Source organism: Eulemur rufifrons, chromosome 2 (assembly GCF_041146395.1).
Source record: "Eulemur rufifrons isolate Redbay chromosome 2, OSU_ERuf_1, whole genome shotgun sequence".
Lineage (NCBI taxonomy): Eukaryota > Metazoa > Chordata > Mammalia > Primates > Lemuridae > Eulemur > Eulemur rufifrons.
In genome coordinates this window covers 81,812,151-81,836,882 of record NC_090984.1, presented here as the reverse complement: position 1 = coordinate 81,836,882, position 24,732 = coordinate 81,812,151, and the positions used below count along the sequence as shown (strand labels likewise).

At 35.8% G+C, this 24,732-nt stretch overlaps 1 protein-coding gene and 1 non-coding gene across 2 annotated transcripts; both read left to right on the top strand.

The window, feature by feature from the left end:
* The first annotated feature begins 284 nt into the window (after nt 1-284).
* On the top strand, nt 285-24,257 carry SAV1 (salvador family WW domain containing protein 1). Its single transcript, XM_069464811.1, has 5 exons — nt 285-705; nt 2,860-3,303; nt 18,261-18,531; nt 21,158-21,301; nt 23,126-24,257. Exons 1-5 carry the CDS (start codon nt 612-614, stop codon nt 23,325-23,327), a joined length of 1,155 nt encoding a protein of 384 aa, XP_069320912.1. The 5' UTR covers nt 285-611; the 3' UTR covers nt 23,328-24,257.
* LOC138380983 (U6 spliceosomal RNA) lies at nt 14,699-14,805 on the top strand. The gene has a single exon (XR_011232941.1). It is a non-coding gene; the product is annotated as a U6 spliceosomal RNA (small nuclear RNA).
* Nucleotides 24,258-24,732: the final 475 nt, after the last annotated feature.

The window sequence follows — 24,732 nt, the reverse complement described above, 5'->3', positions numbered from 1 at the left end:
GGGCTCAGTCTGGCCGGCTTCATCCTCTCCGTTCGCTGGATCAGCTTCTCGCTGAAGAAGAGTGAGGGCGGCCGCGGCTCCTCTGGGAAGACGGCGGGGGCCGGCCCGTTAGCTAAGGGCTACGGCGCCGAGTCCCGCAGGCGGAGCCGCGCCCGGGAGCCGGGCGGGGGAGGGGCGGCGGCGGTGACTCGCTGCGTCGAGTTTCCCAGAATTCCCAGCGGCCGCGGGGAAAGTTTACGGGACGTAGGCGGCGGAGGCGGCGGCGGCGGCGGCGGCGGCGGCGGCCCGGTAGCGGTTATCAGGCGGCCCGCGGCGGATCATGGCCCTGGCCCGGCGTCCCTGGCCTCTCCTCACGGCGTCCCCGGGCAGCTTCGCGGAGCGGGCAGACTTCCGGGAAGGAACTGACATGCGACTGAGCGGCGGCCGGCGCGCTTAGCGCCCTGAACATGCGGCAGTCCCTGTGGGCGACCCCGGGCTCCGGACAGGCGGCGGCGGCGGCTCGGGAGGGAAGGAGGCGGCGGCGCCGGCGGAGGTGGCGGCGGCGACAGTCGGCGCCCGGCGCGGAGCCCTAGGGAGGGTGCTTAGCGCGGCCTCGGGCCTCTTCAAGAAGGATGCTGTCCCGAAAGAAAACCAAAAACGAAGTGTCCAAGCCGGCCGAGGTGCAGGGGAAGTACGTGAAGAAGGAGACGTCGCCTCTGCTGCGGAGTGAGTGTCGGTCGGGCGCTCGTACACCTGGCCCGGGCGGCCGCGCTGCGGGACCCTGGCGGGGCGCCTGGCGCTTCTCACCGAGGCTTCTGCTTTCTCGTTGGTTGCTGTGAAATAGGGGGTTTTAATTTTCTTGTGCTGAAGTGGTGGTCGTTGATTGAAAGCCCATAGAGGATAAGAAACTTGAATTAGTACCCCGCCCCCTGCCAAAGGCCCCCTCTAAAAATAACAAACTTCCCAGTTCTCTGGCAGAGTGATGTTGGGTTTGAGTAGTACTGAAAGAGAGAGACTGTAGGAAACAGAGAAATTGCTGATCACCTTGTGCTATAGGGGTAAAAAGTGGTTAGACTGGAACACTTTTACTTCGTCTAGATGCTTGAGATGTGACTTGTGTTTACAAACATTGCGGGTGTCGCTCGCCTGTGCTGGAAGTTGTGTGAAATCTGGGGCAGAATTCCTTAGTGCTGCTGCTGGTTGCAGACTTGAGGAGGTGAAAAACAGACCGTCGCGATTGTAGCCGCTACCCAAAGCCTCATCACTTTTGGATCTCAGAGCAGAGGAGTCAAAATCATTTGTCTTTGGCTATATTCGTGAGGTTGCAAAAAGGGCAAAGTACTCAAAATGATTTTTGTCATGTTAGGGAAATTACCAAAAAGTTTTTTTTTAACTTTAATAGGGTGTATTCCCCTCTCTCCGCTTTTTTTCTTCTCAGTTTAAGTATTTGACTCTGATTTTTGAGCTGAGTTTCTTGAATTTTTAATTGTGTGTTCAGGACATTTGTGAGGTAAGGAGCTGATATTTTGGTGCTCGTACTGCATGCTGGGCCCTTTGTGTAAATTTCCTTCTTGGAAGCTGGTGGTAACCTTGTGATTTAAGCATTACCTCATATTGTAATTGGGAAAGCTGTTCATAGAGGTTTCTAGTGTTTGCCCAAGATAACACAGACACGGGTGGAGAGCATATTTTTCCACTATAACCACATCGTCAGCCTTCTAGATTTATTGTAATACTTGCAGTGCTTTCAACAAAAAAATCAGATGGGTACATCAGTAACTCAAAACTTTATTTTTAAACCTTTTTTTTTTTTTAACAGCTTGGCTCTCAGTTACACATGCTGTTATGTTTTTTGCTGTTTTTAAATGATAGCTTGCTGTTTGCCACAGAGTTGATTAAACATTACTTAAAATCATGAAATATGTTTGTCACACCTTTAGGCAAGTAACTTTTGATGTATTTTGTTTTAGTTTCATTAAATTTTGAGCCCTATGTATTCTGATATTAATTTGTTTCTGTCCACTGTTGGCTTCTGAAACTTATTAATAAGAATACCCTGTAATATTGTTTAGTTAATGAATTAATAATATAGTCTCCAGATCCAGTTTTCTTCATGTTTTAAAGCTATTTGCTTTCTCACCAGGAATGTCTAAGCCCTTTTCAAGTTCTGCATTCAGAAGTACTATATAGTTGTTCCACTATTATCTTCTGCTTTGAATTTTATTTACTTAATTTCTTATAGGAACCATAATTTCAAACTTGGTGTTTTTGAGCTGATTCAACATTTGTGTGCCTCTTTGAAATAAGAGCTCTTTATTTTTAATTTTCATACCTTAACTTTTGGCATTCCAGCCTTTGATTACTGTGGTAGTTAATTCCAAGGTAGAAAGAGAGAGCTACTAATTTTAATATCTTTTTAAAGAATCTATCTTTTGGAGTAGCATTATGTTGCTCTGTTTTATCTTTGAAATTGTGTTGGCTTGAAGGATTTTTGGCAGTTTCTAAAATGAAGTGAACAATAAAAAAAAATCTATAGTCTTAAATGCTAGTACCTGAATGTCAATTTGTTAGATTGTTTTCAATTTTTATACATTAATTCATGAACATTTCATTAATATGTAGTTCCTCTTACTGACATTTCATCGTATTATGTATGGTAGTATGCAGAATACATTTGATGCTGGCTGAGCTTACACATAGCATGTGGGAAAAATTGATCTTCCTCAATTTAAAATACCCAATTACTATCTTAAAATTTAAAATTGTTTTCTTAAGTCCATTGACATTTTGATTTTGGGGTGGTAGAGGTAAATGAACAACTTTTGAAAAGAGTCTTTATTACTTGTTGAAATAGTAATTTTACTCTTTGTTTTATTATAGATCTCATGCCTTCATTTATCCGGCATGGTCCAACAATTCCAAGACGAACTGATATCTGTCTTCCAGATTCAAGCTCTAATGCCTTTTCAGCTTCTGGAGATGGAGTTGTTTCAAGAAACCAGAGTTTCCTTAGAACTCCAATTCAAAGAACACCTCATGAAATAATGAGAAGAGAAAGCAACAGATTATCTGCACCTTCTTATCTTGCCAGGAGTCTAGCAGATGTCCCTCGAGAGTATGGCTCTTCTCAGTCATTTTTAACAGAAGTTAATTTTGCTATTGAAAATGGAGACTCTGGTTCCCGATATTATTATTCAGACAATTTTTTTGATGGTCAGAGAAGGCGGCCACTTGGAGATCGTGCACATGAAGACTACAGATATTATGAATACAACCATGATCTCTTCCAAAGAATGCCACAGAATCAGGGGAGGCTTGCTTCAGGTATCTTAACATTATAAATACTACATTAGTTTATATTTGTTGACATTTCAATTAAAAAGATGCTCTTTTCTGGATTTTCCTAAGAAGCCAACAAATACTCCTAGAGAAGTACTTTTCCATTTTGCTAGTCTTGCTTAAGCCCATATGCAAGTTGTTGTTAACCTATACTGAATGAAAGAATTCTTGTGTCCATTTATTTTAGTAACTCATGTTATATAAATTTGCTACTTGTCTCAAGGCTGTGTTAACAGTGAGAGCCTTGAAAAACTGGAGGATTTAATGTCTCCATTTGGATTGCATCTAGGTTCAGGTTTGGTAGAATGGGAAGGTAGGTCTTCAGAGAAACTGGACTTAGACCTGGAAAGAAGGATAGGAAGAATTGAGCATGTTAGGTGATACCATGGGCAACTGCATCCAGAGATGGGGAACCTGCAGCCTTAAGGTTCTGACTTTTGACTGAAACCAAATTTTACAGAACAAATCCTTTTATTAAAAGTGCAGCAGAGAACGATGAAGCTTTTCTTGCCTCCTTTGGTGCTTAAAAAAGAACAATCTTGAAATCAGAAGGCTGCAGGTTCCCCACCCCAGCACAGATGGTTGATTGTGTGTGTTGAGCATGTCCTTTTGTAACAGGCTTAATATTAGCCTTAATATTAAGGACAAAAAGCTGCTTTCCGTATCTTCTGATTTAGCAGAATGATTAGAGAAATGTACGGTTCTACTTTATTCCTAAAGTACAGTGAAGCAAGCTGAAAATTAAATTTTTTCTTGTCTGATTGTTTTTTTCCTACCTACTGAGTTGTGGGCTTTAAATTTTGGCAGGATAAAAATAAATATGTGAGACAGATTTACTTTTTATCCCACATAACTTCAAAAAAGCTGACTTAAAAACAGTTTGGAGCATGAATATTTTGACTATAGATAAAAATATAGTCACTTAGTATTAATCATTTGTGTGTCTAGCATTTTTTTTTGGCTCTCTTGGTCTCTGCCTTCTGGTACCTTATTTGGGGAAACAAAATCAATATATACACAACAGTCACAGAACAGTTGTTATATTTCAGTGCAATAGGATGTCAGAAGAGAGATTATTGTATACTGGAATACTTAAAAGAGTGATTCGTGGGACAGGTTTAGGACTTGGACTAGGCCTTGAGCTTGGGCTTTAGATTAACAGGGGCAGAAGAAGGATATTTTAGGTGGAAAATTGGAAATAGTCCAGAGGAGGCATGGTCTAAATTCAAGGACTATGTAGTTCTGCCTGGTTTGAAGAATTAAGATATAAAGTGGAATGGAGATTTGTGGTCCAATGACAAGCTTAGATTTGAGTCAAGCAGAAGCCATTGCACATTTTAGAAAGACAAGCGATTTTATGAAAGCATTGTTTAAAGATTAGTATTGTAGTAGTAGTCAGGATAGATTCCTAGAGAAAAGAAGATTGCAGGTACCAGTGGTAATGGAAAGGAAAAAGACAAATCTAGGATGCTTTTGAAGGAAAAATGAGAATTAGGTTTGGGAGAAGGTAAATCACTAACGTTTTGAAAATTGGGAAATAGGGTGGAATAGATGGTAAAAACAGCTTTACTTTATGAAAGCTGACAGTAGATTCTCACTGGGATATTGAAGAGGAGAGGTTTCCTAGGCATGTAGAAATACTGTGATAAGTATGGATAAGTGTTTTTTTTGTTTTTTGAAGAGCTTGGTTAAAACATTAAGGCAGTTGCATACTTGAGTGTGTATTTTGATTATTTGTAATATGCAATTCTAAACCTCAGAAATAATTTATTCAACTAAAAAAGTAAATTTTAAAAATAAAGCACATTTATATATTTTTTAGAGTAATAACTGCTTATTATAGGAAATTTGCAAAATGCAGAAAAGTAAAAGTACCTGTCCACCAGAGATCCTTTTAGTTTATTAGTTATTTCTTTCATCTTTTTCCATGCCAAATTTTTTTTTACATTCTTGTGATTATACTTTGTATAGCTTCATATCCTTGCTTTTTACTTTGAATGAGTTTCTTAATTTATATAAATGATTTTAATGACTTCACAGTTTTCCATTTGGTGCATGTTGAGTGATTAATATTTTAAATAAGTTAATGAGTACCTGACCTATGCTTCAGACATTTGGAAGAGGGAAAAGTGGGACATGTCCACGTCATTGGAACTTGGCCATAAATAAGGTTTGAGGATCAAGGGAGAGGGAAGAGTCAGATGGGATTAGCATAGCACCTGGCTACATAGGAGATGTTTACAAAAATAAATGGCTGAATGAATGAATGAATCCAGAGGTTTCAAATTTGGAGACTTAAGACAGTTTTTGGTAGCTGAGGGGGAGCAGGACTAATAACTATGTTTACTATTAATACAGAATATTTGTTAATTTTTGCATTTACCTTTTCCATCTATATTTATTAATATATTGCAGACATCACTGATAGCTCATAATACTTTTCTTCCAGGGCTTTAAGTATATAAGTATGAAGAATTAATAATACCAAGTTAAAATCTTGTTTTAAAATTCTTTTTCATTGAAGAAAATACTATCGAAGATATATCTGTATGAATTGAATCTCTACTGATGCTCTCTTAGCAATCTGACATAATTTTTGTAAGTTTAAAGGCAAACTTTAAAACAATTTCCAAGCACAACTTAGAAATAAAGTACAAGTTAATTGGGTATTTTTTCAAATTAAGGAATGTCATTTAAAAAAGTAAGATTTGATTTCATGGAATAGCCAAGACCTTGTTTTAATGAGACAGTAGGCTTCTGTGTTCTCTTACCCCAGGCTCTTTAATATCAGATTGCATCAGTCTTAAAGAAGTTTGCAGCTATTTGCAGAATCTTTGGTAATAAAATATCCCCCTTCCCCTGAGAATTTTAAAAGTTGTGCATTTATAGCGGTAGTTGATAGAGTGCCTGAGAAACTTCACTTAATATCATTATATCAGGGCAATATAGATTTAATGTTTTGCCTCCTAGAAAAGAACAGTACTTCCTTGAAGGAATCTCTTAAGTTGCAGGGATAGATTAATAACCAATTATTAACTAAACAGAAAAGCCTAATAACTATCTTTTCCAGAGGGAAAAATGTGAATATGAGACAATAGCTGAAAGTTTCTTGAATTCTTCTTGAAAAGACTTGAAAATGTTGGATAAGGTTCAAGTAATTTAAGTGAATGGCAAGGAGAAACTAAGTTTGCAGGAGGGTACGGTAGGGATGTGCTATAGACAGATTTATTTCCACAAGCATTAAATTTTGATTGGTGTTACTAATAAACATAAAGTTATGAAAAATTGTTTTGTAGTGATTTAATGGCAGTAGTAATTCCTGACTATTAGTTATTACTTAGAGTTTCAGGAAACACCTTATCTCAAGGGTTAACTTCATCTGATTGTATTTAGCAGAAGCACAAAAACAAGTTGTATAATATCTTAAAGGGGTTTAGGGCCTAGGGAGTTCTACGTTTTGCTGTGAAATTTGACCTTTAACATTCTTGGCCAGGGGAAGGGGGAGGGGGGAAAAATTCTTGGCCCACATACCAGTGAGGCACTTACTGTATGTGCCAAAGGAAGGAGTCCTGCTGTTAACAGGAAGTCTTTAGTTGAAATACTAACGACAGATTGAATTCTTTTGTTTTGTACTTAAATAATTTAGTTCTATGTAGTTTTAAGTAACAGACTTTTAAAAACATTTTTAAGTGTTTTAAAGATGACTAAAGAAATCAAGTTACAAAAATCAAACAAAAGTGTCAAGCTTTACAAAAAAATACTGGATTTGTATTTACTCCAATAATGCATAAATATTTAGGTAACCAGAATCATCTTTTGAGGAGGGGTTAATAATCTTTAGACATACAACTTTATCTGGAATTATTTTGCTGAGGAAGAAAGAAAGCAATTGGCTTGGTTTAATACTTGTATATCTTTATCAACATCTTGATTATAACATGGACTATAATGTTTAGTATCTATTAGTGTGGACCTTGTGGAACTTCATTAGAGTTCCAGATTCAGTTTTATTCTCTGTAGCCATTACAAAATTTGGAAACCAGAATTTTGAGCTTTGTAAGGGTAGATCTCGTAAATATCTGCCTGATTGCATGAAATTAAGTTTTTTGGAGGCACATGTAGTGAAAGCTTGGTAGAGAGACAGAGTAACACTTTATTTGCATCTGTTGAGAAAAAAAGATTCTTTTCAAAATATTACTACTCAGAAAAAGAGATTCTTTTCAAAATAGTCTGCTGCTCATTGATAATGCACCTGGTTACCCTGTGCAGGGACGTTAATATTGTTTTCATGCCTGCTGCTGACACGACATCCGTTCTGTAGCTCATGGTTCAAGGAGTAATACCAACTCTCAAGTCTTATGATTTAAGAAATACATTTCACAAGGCTGTAACTGCCAAAAATAGTGATTCCTCTGATGGATCTAGGCAAAGTAAATTGAAAACCTTCTGGAAAGATTTCACCATTCTAGATGGCATTCAGAACATTGGCGATTCTTGGGAGGAGGCCGAAAATATCAACATTATCAGGAGTTTGGAAGACACTGATTCCAACCCTCATGGATGACTTTGAGGGGTTCAAGACTTCACTGGAGGAGGTAACTGCAGATGTGGTGGAAATACCATGAGAATTAGTATTAGAAGTATAGCCTGAAGATGTGACTGAATTGCTACAATCTAATGATAAAACTAGAATGGATGAGGAGTTCTTCTGGATGAACAAAGAAAGTGGTTTCTTGAGATGGAATCTATTCCCGGTGAAGATGCTGTGAACATTGTTGAAATGACAACAAAGGATTTAGAGTGATAAATAAATTTAGCTGATAAAGTAGTGGCAGGGTTTGAGAGGGCTGATTGGAATTTTGAAAGAAGTTCTATGGTTGGTAAAGTGTCAAACATCACAAGCTACAGAGGAGTCTTTCATGGAAGGAAGAGTCAATCCATGCAGCAAACTTCGTTAATTGTCTTTAAGAAATTGGCCAGGCCAGTGGCACTTGGTTATAGTCCCAGCTCTTCAGGAGGCTGAGGTAGGACAATCGTTTTAGCCCAGGAGTTCAAAGTCCAGCTGGGGCAACATAGCAAGACCCTGTCTCTAAAAAAAATAAATAAATAATTTTTAAAAAATAAGAAGAGGCCGGGCGCGGTGGCTCACGCCTGTAATCCTAGCACTCTGGGAGGCCGAGGCGGGTGGATCGCTCGAGGTCAGGAGTTCGAGACCAGCCTGAGCAAGAGCGAGACCCCGTCTCTACTAAAAAAAAAAAAAATAGAAAGACATTATATGGACAACTAAAAATCTATACAGAAAAAATTAGCCGGGCATAGTGGCGCATGCCTGTAGTCCCAGCTACTCGGGAGGCTGAGGCAGTAGGATCGCTTAAGCCCAGGAGTTTGAGGTTGCTGTGAGCTAAGCTGACGCCACGGCACTCACTCTAGCCTGGGCAACAAAGTGAGACTCTGTCTCAACAAAAAAAAAAAAATAAGAAGAAATTGCTGCAGCCACTCTAACCACCACCCTGATCAGTCAGCAGCTATCAACATCAAGGCAGGACCCTCTTCTCCACCAGCAAAGATACTGACTCAGTAAATGCTCAGATGACTGTTAACCTTTTTTAACATTAAAATTTTTTTAAATTAAAGTATGTATATTTTTAAAGATATAATGCTATTGCACACTTAATAGACTATAGTGTATAAACATCACTTTTTAATACCCACTGGGAAACCAAAAATATGCGTGACTTGCTTTTTTGAAATATTTGCTGTATCACAATGGTCTGGAACCCAACCTGAAATAGCTCCAAGGTATGCCTATATTTCATTAGGTGTTGCAAATTGTTACACTTGAATTTTGACATTTCTTCTTGTGGAGACAAAAGTGACTCCATCTTGGATGCTTCTGATTAACCCCAGTCTGATTAATTCCCAGAGTCCTGGGAATGCTTCCTGATTCCTACTTTATTTACTGTCCTTAGTGTAAGAACATGTACTCATTATAAATCCTGCCTTTGGACCAACGCAGCCTAGATGTTGTCACACCAATTACAGGTTATTATGCACATGGCATTCTTGCCTGTTCTGGACAGTTGCCTTTAATAGTCTGTGTGAAGCATGTGTACCCTCTCCTTATGGTTTATAAGCCCTGGGTCTGGGAGGTAATGGTGCGGGGATATACCTGTCTTGCTGCTGCCCAAGTACACACTTCTGTCAGTAAGTTCCCCAGTAAATCACCCTTTACTGACAAACTGGATTTGTCTGCCTCATTCTTTGGTTTCTGGGCTCCTTCCACATTTGGGGGTCACTTTGCTAACATGGCCCTTTCACAGAACACTTCTGTATTAATTGGAATTCTGTAATCAAGAGCTTTTCTTTATCAGCTGTTTGGTTGCTCTTCGTATAGGAAAGCTGGGATAAATGCTAGATCTTTTCCTTTGTTTACTATTTTTCAGAATAACAACATGGAACCCTAGCCACCTCCAATGTGTATTTATTTTTGGTATCTTTATGAACTTGTGGATTTTTTTTTTAACTCAAAGCTTTATTTAGATTTTACCAGTTTTTTTCATTAATGTCCATTTTCTGTTCCAGGATCCATTCCAAAGTACCACATTGCATGTAATTGTCCTGTCTCCTTAGTCTTCTTTGATCTATGCCCATTTCTCAGTCTTTTCATCACCTTAATAATTTTGAGGAGTACGTGTCAGATGTTTTGTAGAACGTCCCCCAGTTTGGAGTTTGGTATTTTTCTCATCATTAGACTGGGCTTACTGGTTTTTGGAAAGAATATCACAGAGGTGATGTGTCCTTACTATATCTTATATAAAGAGAGGTACATGATACCTATATGACATTACTAGTGATGTTAAACCTTCAACACTTGGTTAAGATTTGTCAGATTTCTCCACTGTAAAGTTACTGTTTTCCCCTTTCCATACGCTCTTCTTTGGAAGGGAGTCACTAACTCACTCACTGTGAAGGGAGTAGGTGGGTTCAGCTTTACCTCCTGGAGTAAGAAATTTCTACCTATGTGAAATTCTTCAATGAGGAAGTTTACTCTCTTCTCCATTTATTTATTCTATGGTTTCTATCAGTATAGACTCATATAAGTTTATTTCATATTTTTGGGTGATAATCTAAGATTAAGTCATTTTATTGTTCAAATTGTTCCACCTATGACCACTGGGAACTCTTTCAGGTAGCTCCTTTGCACCTTTGACATGCCCATCCTTACTAGTGTTTATTTATTTTTGAGTAGTGCCTTACTTTCTGATACTGCAAAAATGTTCCAAATCATCTTGTGTTTTCCCTGCTCCAGAAGCAGCTGGCTTCCCCCAGGGTGAGTGATCCAAGAGAGGGCCAGTGCACTTGACCGGGACAGAAGCTGCAGGATCTTATATATCCTAATCCCAGAAGTCACATACCATCCTTTCTGCCATAACTATTGGTCACACAGACAGGGGTATGAATACCAAGAGAGCAGGGATCATTGGGGCCCAGGGCCACCGTATAGGCTGGCTACTGCATAATATAGTACTGTGTTCTGTGCATGTAATAGTGTAGTCAACCAATCTGTTATTAGTGGACATTTGCTTTGTTTCTAACCTTTTGCTACTACAGATGCTGTAGTTTCTGTATGTTGTATTTAAGTGAATACAGTTTCTTAACCCACCTGCCAATAACCTGTATGTATACATAACCTTATATATCCTTCTTTAGACTCAGTTTGAATTGAAACATTTACCTTAATTTTAAAGTTTCTTCTGAATTAACTTTTGGTCATTGTTGTTTACAAATACATAGCAGTATAATTGACAGACACACTACTATTCTAATCTAGGCAAGGGATCCTGACTTTTTAGCATATTTAGGATTGTCAGTATAATTTCAAAACATTTGAAGAATCTCTTTATTTTGCCTTTCTTTAAACTTGATGTTTTCATTTTTGCTGTGGTTTCCAGACAACCATAATTGAAAAATCTCTTCAGAGTCAGCTGGGAACTTTTAACAAATAGATATTTTGCACTGGAATGGTAGTCCTTCACACCTCAATGGTAACCCAGTCTTCCTTATTTTGAATGTTCTGATATATTCTAAATTTGGCAATTAGGGCCTTATGGTTGACTAGCAGTGTTCTGTTGACACACTAACATTTCATTTAAATGCTGTATCAGTGGTCCTAAACCTTTTTGGCACCAGGGTCCAGTTTCATGGAAGAATTTTTCCACGCATGGGAGTGGGAGGGAGTCAGAGCTCAGGCAGTGATGCGGATGTGAATACAGATGAAGCTTTGCTTGCTTCCTCCGTAGCCTGCTGCTCACCTCCTGCTGTGCAGCCCATTTCCAAAGTTTCATGGAAGAGATAATTTTTCCACAGGATGGGGTGGTGGGGAGAGCAGAGCTTAGGCAGTGACAAGGCTCAGTTCCTAATAGGCTGAGGACCGGTAACAGTCTGTGGCTTGTGGGTTGGGAACTGCAGCTTTAAGGGACAGGGATCCAAATTTATGTTGAAATTCTGTTTGAGGTACGACCATTACAAGTAACTAGGAGTAATAATGGTATGAACCAGATACTATGGGCAATGATAAATACCTCTACATGTGCTGCCTAGTGGCCAACAAGTTTATTTTGTCTCTTGACTGTAAGAAACATCTTCATTTCAGAACTGGTAAGACATGGGAGGCAGAGAGGCAAAGTAAGTCTAAGAATCAAGGAAAATATTTAATGCAGTTTTTGGTATATTGTTTCTGGATGCCTAGAAAAACTTTCAGGTTATCCATTTTAACTACTTTAACTCCACACATCCCTTAGTTTTTGCCAGTTCTATGCATATTATGTTTCAAGAATTAATTTTACATTGGGTCAGGTTTTTTAAGAAATGTTATTACAAGCATGGTACAAACTTGTAAAAAATTCAAACTTTATAAAACCCTGTAAGTAGTTCTCCATATTATTGTCCTCCAAATTATTTATGTACATATACTAACATGAATACTTTTTTAAAGTATGGTATATACATACTGGCTTGCAAATTGCTTTTTAAAACTTAATATAGCCTAGATTTCTTTATATGTAGCATTATCTCAGTTCTTTCTCTTTAAAAAACTTTTTTTTTAAGTACTCGTGTGGGAATCCATTTTGTGGCCCTCTCAAACAATTTTTAATCAGTTTTCTGATGATAGATATTTAGGTCATTTCTAGTTTAAGTGTTAGGCAATGGGGTAGATTTTTTTGTTGTGTATGTGTGTCTAAAATCAGGTAGGCATATTTGTATGGGTCTATTTCTAATTTCTCTCTTCTGTTTCATTGAACTATGTGTGTTTCCTTCACAAATACCACACTGTCTTCATTACTATAGCCTATTTATTGGACATTGTGTGCTTTATTCTGTAGATACTATTCTCGAGGCTTGAGATAGGTGTCCATGAACAAAACAAAAGATTCCTATGCTGTGGATCTTCCTTATGGGATTCTTGTGGGATAAGAAAGATGATAAACTAAAATTTCATAAGATTAAAGGTTAAAGTGATTTAAAAAAAGTGTAACAGAGTAAGTAGAACCTTGGGAGATGTAGATTGCCATAGTTAGTAACAGTAAGCTTCATCGAGACATTTGAGAAGAGGCTTGAAGAGGGTAAGAGAGTAAGCCAAGGAAATAGCTGAAGGAAGAATGCTCTAAGACAGATGAACAGCCAGTGCCTGCCATGTTTGAGAACAACAAGGAGGTGGGTATAGCTGGAACAGAGTGAACTAGGGGTAGAAAAGAGCAGCTTAGGTCAGAGAAGGAATGGAGGTCGGATGTCAATAGGACATCATATGGGAAGTTATCTCATGCAAGAGATAACTTGCATCAAGTAATGATGCAGTAAAGATAACTTGTACCAAGTAACAAGGAAACACAGAGCTCAGCCTATATCACTAACCTGTAGACCTATGAACTAAGTAAATACTCCTTGTTTTAAGCCACTGGAGTTTTGGGATGATTTGTTATATATATACTACTAATATTTTTGTGTGAGAATAAAATTACACAGCCAGGTTATTCCTTTTTTTTTTTTTTAAACATATAGTAAACTTAAATTTTTTCCCATGTACACAATTCTGAGTTTTAACATATGTATAGATTCATATAATGCCAGCACAATTACTATATAGAACATTTCCATCACCCCCAAAATTCCCTTTTGTTTCCCTTTGTCATCAATTTCTGCCCCCAACCCCTAGTTCCTAGCAATCACTGGTTTCTGTCCTAGTAGTTTTATCTTTGCAAGAATCTCATAAACATGGAATCATACAATTTATAGCCATTTGAGACAGGCTGCTTTCACTCAGCATAATGCCTTTGAGATTCATCCACGTTGTGGCATGTACCAATACTTAGTTCCCTTTTATTGCTGAGTAGATTCCACTGTATGGTTGTACTAGTTTGTTTATCCATTCTGTTGAAGGACATGTGTGTTTTCACTTTGGGCAATTATGAATACAGTCACTGTAAACATCCACATACAGGTTTTTGTGTGAAGATAAATTTTCATTTCTCTAGGGTAAATATATAAGAATGCAATTGCTGTATCCAATGGAAAACATATGTTTAACTTTATAAGAAATTGCTAAGCTGTTTTCCAGAGTGGCTGTAGCATTTTGCATTCCCATCAGCAGTGTATGAACGTTCCAGTTGCTCCACATCCACATCAGAACTTGTATTGTCAGGTTTTGATCGTTTTTTTGGCCATTCTCATAGATGCATATTGTCATATCATTGTGTTTTTAATTTGCATTTCCTTCCCAGCAAATTATGACATTGAGCATTTTTTCATGTGCTATTTGCCATCTGTGTATCTTTGGTGAAGTGCCTGTTAAAATTTCTATTTTTTTTTTTATTTGGTAGGTTGATTGCTTCCTTCTTCCCTTCCTCCCTTCCTCCCTCACTCCCTCTCTCCCTCCTTCCCTTTCTTTGATGAGGTTTTGCTGTTTTGCCCAGGCTGGAATGTGGTGGCTATTCAAAGGCACGATCATAGAGCACTACAGCCCTGAACTCCTGGACTCAAGTGATCCTCCTGCCTCAGCCTCCCAAGTAGCTGGGACTACAGGTGTAAGCCATCATGCTTGGCTCAGGGTTAAATTCCTAATGTTGAGTTTTGAGAGTTTATATATTCTAGATGAAAGTTCTTTGTCTAATGTGTGATCTGCAAATATTTTCTCCCATTTTATAACTTGTTTTCTTTCTCTTAACACTGTCTTTCACAGAGCAAACATTTTTAATTTTGATGAAGCCCAATTTATCAGTATTTTTCCTTTATGGGTTGAACTTTTAGCATCATGATTAAGAACTCTTTGCCTAGCCTAAGGTCATGAATATTTATCCTATATTCTTCTTCTAAAGGGTTTATAGTGCTCGCTTCGGCAGCACATATACTAAAATTGGAACGATACAGAGAAGATTAGCATGGCCCCTGCGCAAGGATGACACGCAAATTCGTGAAGCGTTCCATATTTTTTAAATATTTAAAAAAAAAAGGGTTTATAGTTTTACATCTTAAATTTACATATATAGTCTATTTTGAATTAGTTTGTGTATAAAGTGGGAGATACAGATTGAGATTAGTTTTTTTGCATATAGATGTACAATTGCTCCAACACCATTGTTGAAAAAACTATTCTTTGTCCACTGAATTGCCTTTTCACTTTTGTCAAAAATCAATTGGCCATTTATATGTGGTTGTGTTTCTGGATTCTCTGTTCCATTCCATTGATCTTGTCGATACCACACTGTCTTGATTACTGTAGCTTTATAGTAACTCTTGAAATCAGGTAGTGTGAGTCATATTATTAAAAAAAAATTGTTTTGGCTATTCTAGTTCCTTTGCCTTTCAGCAATACATTTTAAAGTCTGCTTGTCTAATCCACACATCCGTAGTGAACTTAATCTTTGACAAAAGTGCCAAGAACATACAGTGGGGAAAGGACAGTCTCTTCAATAAATGGTGCTGGAAAAACTGGATATCCATATGCAGAAGAATGAAACTAGACCCTTATGTCTCGCCATATACAAAAATCAAATCAAAATGGATTAAAGACTTAAATCTGCAACCTGAAACTATGAAATTACTAAAAGAAAACATTGGGGAAATGCTTCAGGACATTGGTCTGGACAAGGACTTCCTGAGTAACACCTCCAGAGCACAGGCAAGCAATGCAAAATTGGATGAATGTGATCACATCAAGCTAAAAAGCTTCTGCACAGCCAAGGAAACAATCAACAAAGTGAAGAGCCAACCCACAGAATGGGAGAAAATATTTGCAAACTACCCATTTGACAAGGGATTATGATAATAACTAGAATATATAAGGAGCTCTACTCAGTAGGAAAAATTCAAATAATCCAATTAAAAATGAGCAAAGGATCTGAATAGACATTTCTCAAAACAAGACATACAAATGGCCAACAGATATATGAAAAAATAATATCGTTAGTCATCAGAGAAATGCAAATCAAAACTACAATGAGATATGTAACCCTAGTTAAAATGGCTTTTATCAAAAAGACAATAATGCATACAGGCGAGGATATGGAAAAAGGGTACCCTTGTACACTGTTTGTGGGAATGTAAATTAGTGAACCACTATGGAGAAGTGAATGGAGGTTCCTCAACAGACTAAAACTAGAACTACCATATGACCCAGCAGTCTCACTGCTAGGTATATATCCAGAAGAAGGGAATTCAGTATATTGAAAAGATATCTGCACTCCCATGTTTATTGCAGTATTATTCACAATAGCCAAAATTTGGAATCAACCTAAGTGTCCGTCAACAAATGCATAGATAAAGAAATTGTGGTGCATACACACAAAAGAATATTATATAGCCATAAAACAGAATGAAACCTTGCTATTTGTAAGAACATGGATAGAACTGGAGAACATCATGTTAAGTGAAATAAGCCAAGCACAGAAAGACAGTCTTGCATGTTCTCACTCATATGTGGTAGCTAAATATTAAAAACAACCTTAGGGAGACAGAGTAGAATGATGGTTACCAGCGGCTGGGAAGGATGGTGGGGAGGGGGAATAAAGTTGGGATGGTTAATTGGTACAAAAATGTAGTTAAATAGAATGAACAATATTTGATGGCATAATGAAGTGACTATAATCAATAATAAGTTAGGGTATACTTTAAAATAACTAAAAGAGTAGAATTGGAAAGTTCCTAACACAAAGAAATGAGCCTGAGGTGATGGTTACTCTGATTTGATTAATTCACATTATAATCCTGTATCAAAACATCACATGTACCCTGTAAATACATACAATTATTATATTATATATCCATAATAATTAAAAAATTTTTAAATAAAAATACCACTCATTTAGTCAAAATAGTTGAAACTAATGAAAAAAATTCAATTTTCCAGATAGAAATGTCATTTAATAATTATTGTATATATTTGTATAGAAATATAAACACTTGTTACTGGTTATCCCATTTTCTTAATTGTACTAAATTGCTAAAGAAACAATGAGATTTTTTTTTTTAAAAGTGCTTACCTAATATCTGTCTATATGTACAAAAGCTCCTGGAATTTTGATTGAAATTACCCTTATCCACAGCTTTGCTGTCCACAGTTTCAGTTACCCCCCTTGTCAACTATAGTCTGAAAATAGGCGAGTACGGTACAATGAGGTATTTTGAGAGAGAGATCACATTCACATAACTTTTTTACAGTATGTTATAATTGTTCTAGTTTATTACTAGTTATTGTTAATCTCTTATTGGGCCTAATTTACAAATTAAATTTTGACATAGATATATAATATGTATAGGAAAAAACATTATATAGGGTTAGGTACTATCTGCAGTTTCAGGCATGCACTGGGAGTGGATAAGGGAGGACTACTGTACCTTAAACATAAAGATCATTTCAGGAGAACTGATGTCTTACTATGTTGAGTCTTTTAATCCATTAACATGGTAGGACTTTTCATTTCTTTCATCAGTGTTTTTGTAGTTTCCAGTATACCAATCCTGCACATATTCTGTTCAGTTTATATGTAAATATTTGATTTTTTTGAGCTATTATAAATGGTACTATTTTATTAACTTTTGTTTCCAATTGCTGTTAGTATTTAGATGTTTAAGTAATTTTTGTATGTTGACCTTACTATACCACTTAGTAATTCCAGGATGCAGCCAGATTATTTTTAAGACATTATAAACTGGGATGGTTTTACAAGTTTTTTACAAGTTCATTTTTGCTTTTTTTTTTTGGATGAAATGTTAAATCTTGAATGAGGTAAAATTTTCTTTTTCTTGCATTTTCTATAGCAGTAAACTAGCTTTGCTAGTATAGGTTGATTATCCCTTATCCAAAATGCTTGGGACCAAAAAGTATTTTGGATTTCAGATTTTGGAATATTTGCATTTACATAATGATATATCTTGGGGATGGGACCCAAGTCTAAACATGAAATTCGTTTATGTTTCATATACACCTTCTACACATAGCTTGAAGGTAATTTTATGCAATATTTTAAATAATTTTTTGCATAAAATAAAATTTTGACTATGTTTTGACTACGATTCCTTCTATGAAGACCAAGTGTAGAATTTTCCATTTGTGGTGTCATGTCGGCTCTCAAAGATTTTTGGATTTTGGAGCATTTTGGATTTTCACATTAGGGATGCTCAACCTGTAGTTTAATGTTTATATGACCTGGTAAAGGAAACATAAACCAAAAAAAAAAAAATAAAAACCCCTATCAATTTCAAAGTCTAGTTCCTCCCTTTTTTGTAATTAATAGTAATACTGGCTAGTTTTATGAAAAACTTTATAATGATGTAATTATAAGTTTTAACAAAAGTGTACAATCAGGATAGTTAATTTTGTAACTATTTCTAAGTTGGCATATTGTTTAGAATAATTGTTCTCTTTCTTTTCTTTTTCCTCCTTACAGGTATTGGGAGAGTTGCTGCTACATCTTTAGGGAATTTAACTAACCATGGTTCTGAAGATTTACCCCTTCCTCCTGGCTGGTCTGTGGACTGGACAATGAGAGGGAGAAAATATTATATAGATCATAACACAAATACAACTCACTGGAGCCATCCTCTTGAGCGAGAAGGACTTCCTCCTGGATGGGAGAGAGTTGAGTCATCAGAATTTGGAACCTATTATGTAGATCACACAAATAAGAAGGCTCAGTACAGGCATCCCTGTGCTCCTAGGTAATTGACTTTATTCTCAACTTTTTGTTTTGAGATTGCCTAATGTTAGATTTTGGGCTCATATTTTCATCTACGAGAGAGGCATCCTAAAGCTTGAGATTTGAAAATCTTAGATTTTTCAAAATTTATGACATTTTTCTCTGGAGTTACATTTAGTAATTAATGTCTTTAGTCATTTAAAAAAATACTTCAAAAAACACTTTTCTTTTTAAACAACCTCAGAAATAGGATCAGTGTTCTTATCAGATTTGCTTTAATATGCCAGAATGTTTTTGTTGTAGATATCCAGAAATTGAAATGAATATTGTATTTAAATACAAGTCATTATATTTAAATTATAATAAATAATACAGACTGCCTCCTATTAAGTCAAAATGTACTTTTGAATTATAACATTTTGCTGTTTTTATTCCATTTCAGACATTTTATATATATATATATATGTGTATATATATGTATGTATGTTACTGTTACCAGATAAGAAAGCAAAAATTAGGACTGGACAAAACATCCCAGAACTATTAGTTAGCACTCCTTTGGACTATTTTGATTGATATTGGGTTTATCACTAGATCTGATCTGTTACCAGACTCTTAGTCTTGTGAATACTACAGTCAGTTTCACATGTGGTTATTGAGCATTCAAAATGTGTTTAATCTAAATTGAGATGTGCTGTAATTGTAAATACACACTGGATTTTGAAGTACATATAAGCTAGTATTAGCTTAATAATGAAGTTGCAAGTATTTCGAATTAACCACATTTGAGCTTCAAGAACTGAGCCATAAGATTAAAAATGGGTAAAATATCATCAGCATGTTGATAGATGTTTCTTAGTATCATCTGGTGTAATACAGATTTTTGGTTATAGTGGACATTTGTATTTTTTTTTGGAAGCGTTAAAATTGTGAAAATACATTTTAGTATTGTCACCTAGAAAATTAAGCTTTATCATTGTTGTGTTGTTTTAATTATTTTTCATATTTGGATTTGTTGATTCAACTTTGAAAATCAGTGTTTTCCAGGGATTCCATTTAGCGGCACCCAGTCAATGTTTATTGAACTACTGAGGTTGTCCTCCTTCAAAATAATCAAACCTGTGGTTACAGTTTGATTGTCATCAGGTAGCAGAGATTTTTGTGGTCCAGATAGCCAGATTTGAGAGTTTACTTTTCTGTTCCTCATCATTAATATTATATTATTACAGAATTTTTATAGTTTATAAAGCACTTTCACAACTAATTGATTTGCTTCTCTCAGCAACTCTGTACAAGTTAAACAAGAGAGAATAAACAGTGTGAGAATAGACACTATCCTTATACTAACATAGGTAGTACTAATAGCTATTTGATTATCTATATTATGGCAGTCCTTATACAGAACTCTTGGCTTACGTTAGCTCATTTAATCCTGAGAAAACTATTTGTGGTATGAATTTATTGTTCCACTTTTACAACTACGGAGGCTGAGAAGTGAAGCAGTTTTGCCTACATTTATACAATTTGTAAATGTTCAAATTGAGGTTAAAACCCAGGCATATCTAACTTCAAATCCTCATTTCTTTCCCTCCCTGCATTTGTGCTATCAAAGAATATTAACATTTGAACCCACTTAGGAAAGAAGAATTGAAGATAAAATTCAGTGCCATTTGCATGTTGATCTCTAAATTGATAGCCACAGTATATCCTAACCCTTATTTTAATCCCAGTTTAATAAACAGTGACCTTTTCTGATGTACACATGAATCTCTGTGTTTGAAGGCAGATCCCTTTCAGTCTGAAATTTTTTGCCTCCCAGAATTCAGTCTTTCACTACTTTCAGGTAGTTCGATGCTTTCCCTAGCACTTGGTACCGCCCTCAGTACCTTGCTATTCTCTTTCTCCACAGCATATGCAGGCTCTTAGCACTGATTAACGTATGGTCTTTTTTCTTTTCTTTTTTTTTTTAAGTCTCTATGATTTAAAATAGATTTTAATCAACTCTAACTCCCATATGTTCTCTTAAGGTGGTAAAATTAGAAAAGTTATTTACATTTAATGTGGATATTTAAAGCCCAGTACTCAACCTGCTGTACTACATATCCCAATTCCCGTTTTCAGTTTACAGGAAGAAGAAAACATCCATTCTCATTTTGGGAGAAACTATCAATCTTTCCAATATGAATTTATAGCTAATTACTAGTTATAGAAATTTATGATTCCAGTTTTAAGCTTCTGTGTAAAGGTTACAACTTAGTTCCAGCTTTTTTATGGCCTCCTTTGAAGCTGTCCTTATTTTTAAATTAAATTGTCAATATTGTAACAATAAACATCAACAAATAACATTTTATATATGCTTCTTTTAAATAAATACCAGCCAGAAGAATCCCCTAAAAATATGTAAAAGTTTAGCTTAGGTTTATATTTGTCACTAGCAGCATACCAGTTTCCAAAAGAAGGTAGATTTTATTTCCCTATAGTATGATTAAGAAAGCCAGGCCTTTATCATAGGAAATTATCTTTTAGGTGGTAGAAAAAAGTCAATTTGGGCAGGAGGCACATTGAAAGATGCTTAAATATTATTCTTTATAATTTCTTGTTTAGATTTAGGGCCTTTATCCTAAAGAATGTCACTTCTTTCTTCTTAGTGTACCACGATATGATCAACCACCTCCTGTCACATACCAACCACAGCAAAATGAAAGAAATCAGTCCCTTCTAGTGCCTGCAAATCCATATCATACTGCAGAAATTCCTGACTGGCTTCAGGTTTATGCTCGAGCCCCTGTGAAGTAAGTGAATTTACGGTACAATTTTTTTTTTGAGAGGTGAGTGCCAGCCTAACTGGAGTTTCTGGCTACTTGATCCAAGTAGCTCCATGTTTTTCTCTTAATAATATTGGGCTTCTAAGTAACATTTCATTTGAAGAAAGGATATCACAGCTTATAAAGTTTGAAAATTATTGATTAGAAATATTACTTCTGCAAATATTTATTGAATCTTCACTTTTTTTGTGTGCATACCTCTGCTTATTAGGGATATAATAAGAAGCTTATGTTCTCATAGGGGAAGATTAACTTGTAAATAAGTGATATGGTACTTGTGATAAAAGTAAGGACTCACATCAGTCCTAGATACATGGGTGGAACAAAGCAGGACACAAGGAAGTAGTACAGCATAGTGACTGTGAGTTCTGCGATGAGATGATCTGAGTCCTCTGGTACTTTTTAACTGTAACCTTGGGCAGGTTGTTTAACATAGTTTTGTCTCCTTTAAATTGAGTATAGTAATAGTACCTACTCTTAATATTACTAAAAGTTCAGTAAGGAAATGTATGTAAAATATTTGCCACAGTGCCTTGCACATTGAGAGACTTTAGTAAATGATTATGGTTAATGTTGGGGGTAGATATATAGTGGTTAAGATTGCTCAGGTGTGATTTCTGGCTCTATCACCTATTTACTGAATGACCTTGGGCAAGTTATTGAACTTAGATCTAAGTGTTTTTCCTCTATTGAAACCTGGGCAATAATAATCTTATCTACCTTACTCTGTTTGGTGAGGCTTAAAAGAGATAATGCATTTTAAAGTACATGGTACAGTGGCTGCCTTGTGTAAGTAGGTTATCTACTACTAAAGGCCTTCCAAGATATATGTAAATATAATCTTACACGAGTCCTTTGCCACATTGTGGAGTATTCTACAGTCTACTTATTTGTGCATTTTGAAAACAGTTTATTCTTTCCTTCTTGAGTTTTTCTGTTTTAAAAATACTATCACGTACCCAGCCTTAGGAATACTTAGCCCATGAATGATGGTTCCTCTTTGTTCCTCCTCCTTCTGTTTGGATCCTTGTTTACTGTAGTGAACAGCATTCCTCAAAGAGATCTGTCAACACTAACGACGTAAATGACTTTGCTCATTTTTATGCATTATCATTTGCAAGCACAGTGCCATCTAAAGTATTGTGAAGTTCCTGACAATTAACTTTGGATGAACTTATGAATAGCATAGAATGTATTCTTCAGAAATTATAGAACCACTGTAGTTTGAAATCTGTGTTCATAGTTGTCTAGTGTTAATATTAGAATAACTCAAATAATTAACACATTAACTGCCATGAGAGTTGTATTTAACTCACTCTAGTTTTGACTCCCGGGCTATGTGAAGCATATATAAAATCTTGTTGATGCTCTTATTGTTACAGTTAATATTGACAGTTCTAAAAACATGAATTAGATGAATAGAAGTCAATAAATTTCATTTTTCTATTTATGTTTACCTTTAAATTACACTCAAATTTTTATTGTGTTTTCATAATAAAACACTGTGGCCCAAAGGGAAAGTTTCTTTTTTGTGTGGGTGGCAGTTAATGTGTTATAAAAGAAATGGGTATTCTTTAACTTAAATAAAAAATGAAGTAATATTAGCAGTTTTCTCCTTGCTCCTAAAAAAATAGTGTATTTAAAGAGTGGTTAATAACTCAGTTATTTTTAATTAAAACTTATGGTTTAGTTATAATAAAATTGATATTTTAAAAAATAGACTAGTTTATTGCTATATATACATGTTTATGTATGTGTTGTGAACATATGTATGACTGTGTTTTCAAACAGATATGACCACATTCTGAAGTGGGAACTCTTCCAGCTGGCTGACCTGGATACATACCAGGGAATGCTAAAGTTGCTCTTCATGAAAGAACTGGAACAGATTGTTAAAATGTATGAAGCATACAGACAGGCTCTTCTCTCAGAGTTGGAAAACCGTAAGCAGAGACAGCAGTGGTATGCCCAACAACATGGCAAGAATTTTTAAGTTAATTTTTTAAAAAAATTTAAGTTTTATAAAAGCTTTAAAATATTTTCACAGATAAAACACTGCAAACAAATACTTCGTTAATAAAGGCAGCTTACTTTTTGGAAATTATAAAATTCTAATTTTACATGCATTTTGTTATTGTAAATTTTCTTTTATTGAACAAAGAAAGGAGTTTATCATTTTAAGAGTCAACATGGCAAACACTTTCAAATGCTGTGTATTAGGAAACTGCTTTGAATATTCCTGATGGAGAAAATGCAGCAAGAAATGTCATTCAGATGAGATATTAAACAGGAAATGATCACTTGTTAACTTACAGCAGCGATACCTTTCTTTTTTTTTTTTTTAAACGATAATCTATGCAGTATTTTTTAAAAAGGTGTTTACTGCTTTAGTGTGGACTATTGTCTGAAATGGGATAGTTTAAGTATTACCATAATGTGGTTCAAAATATGAAATAGGAGATGGAAACCTTATTGTGATAAATTTCTATATATAATGTATGTTGTTGTCCCGCCCAGGTAAGGAACCCTTTTAAAGCATGTTGAGAAAGTATTTTTTGGTATAGAAAGATGAAGAGCCTTTAAATCTTTCAGGAATACATAGAAGCATAAGACCTTAGCCTCTATGGGCAAGGTGTGTGCAGCACTTGAAGTTGCTAATATTACTTTCTTATTTTCAGCCAGGGCTCTTACTGCACTTAGGAGCAGTACTGATGACACGGGAGGGTTCCTAGACAGCATAGCACATTGCGTACTGACAGACTGGGTTAAGCTGCCAAGAGTGACAATCAGGGATTCAATAAGAAATTTTGGTCATTAAATTGATTTTATATTACTTTATCTTCTTAGCATTTGTCAAAGAACTTTAAAATCATTTATTTCCCTCCCAATTTTTTTCCTTTTTGGTTTAATAGTACTTAAGGCATTTTTCATAATTAGCACAGTACATTTGATTGTAGACAAATTTATGATACTTCTAGGCTATAATCTCTAGAATTCTGTGAATTTCAACATTAGTTGAAGCAGTTCTTCAGTTCTATTTACATGTGTTGTAAATATGTAAATGCATTTTCAGTTTAGGTAGTCTTCTAAAATACAAAGCACTCTCAGATATCAGTGAGTTTGAATTACTGATAAGTTTGAATTATTGATGAAATGTTGTAAATGTTAAGTGTTTGATTTTATATAACAAGCTTATTAAATATATTTTTGTGGAAACTAAATGTGTGGTTTTTGAGTCCATGTTTTAGACATAGTGCTATAAATATTTGATTTTTCTGTTCAGAAGGCCCAGAGGCAAAGAAAGCAATATAATGAAAAGGGTATTGAAAAATGAAGGTATAGTATCATTGGGAAGAGATAATTTGCTGAATTTATGATCAAACTTTTCTAAGATGTAA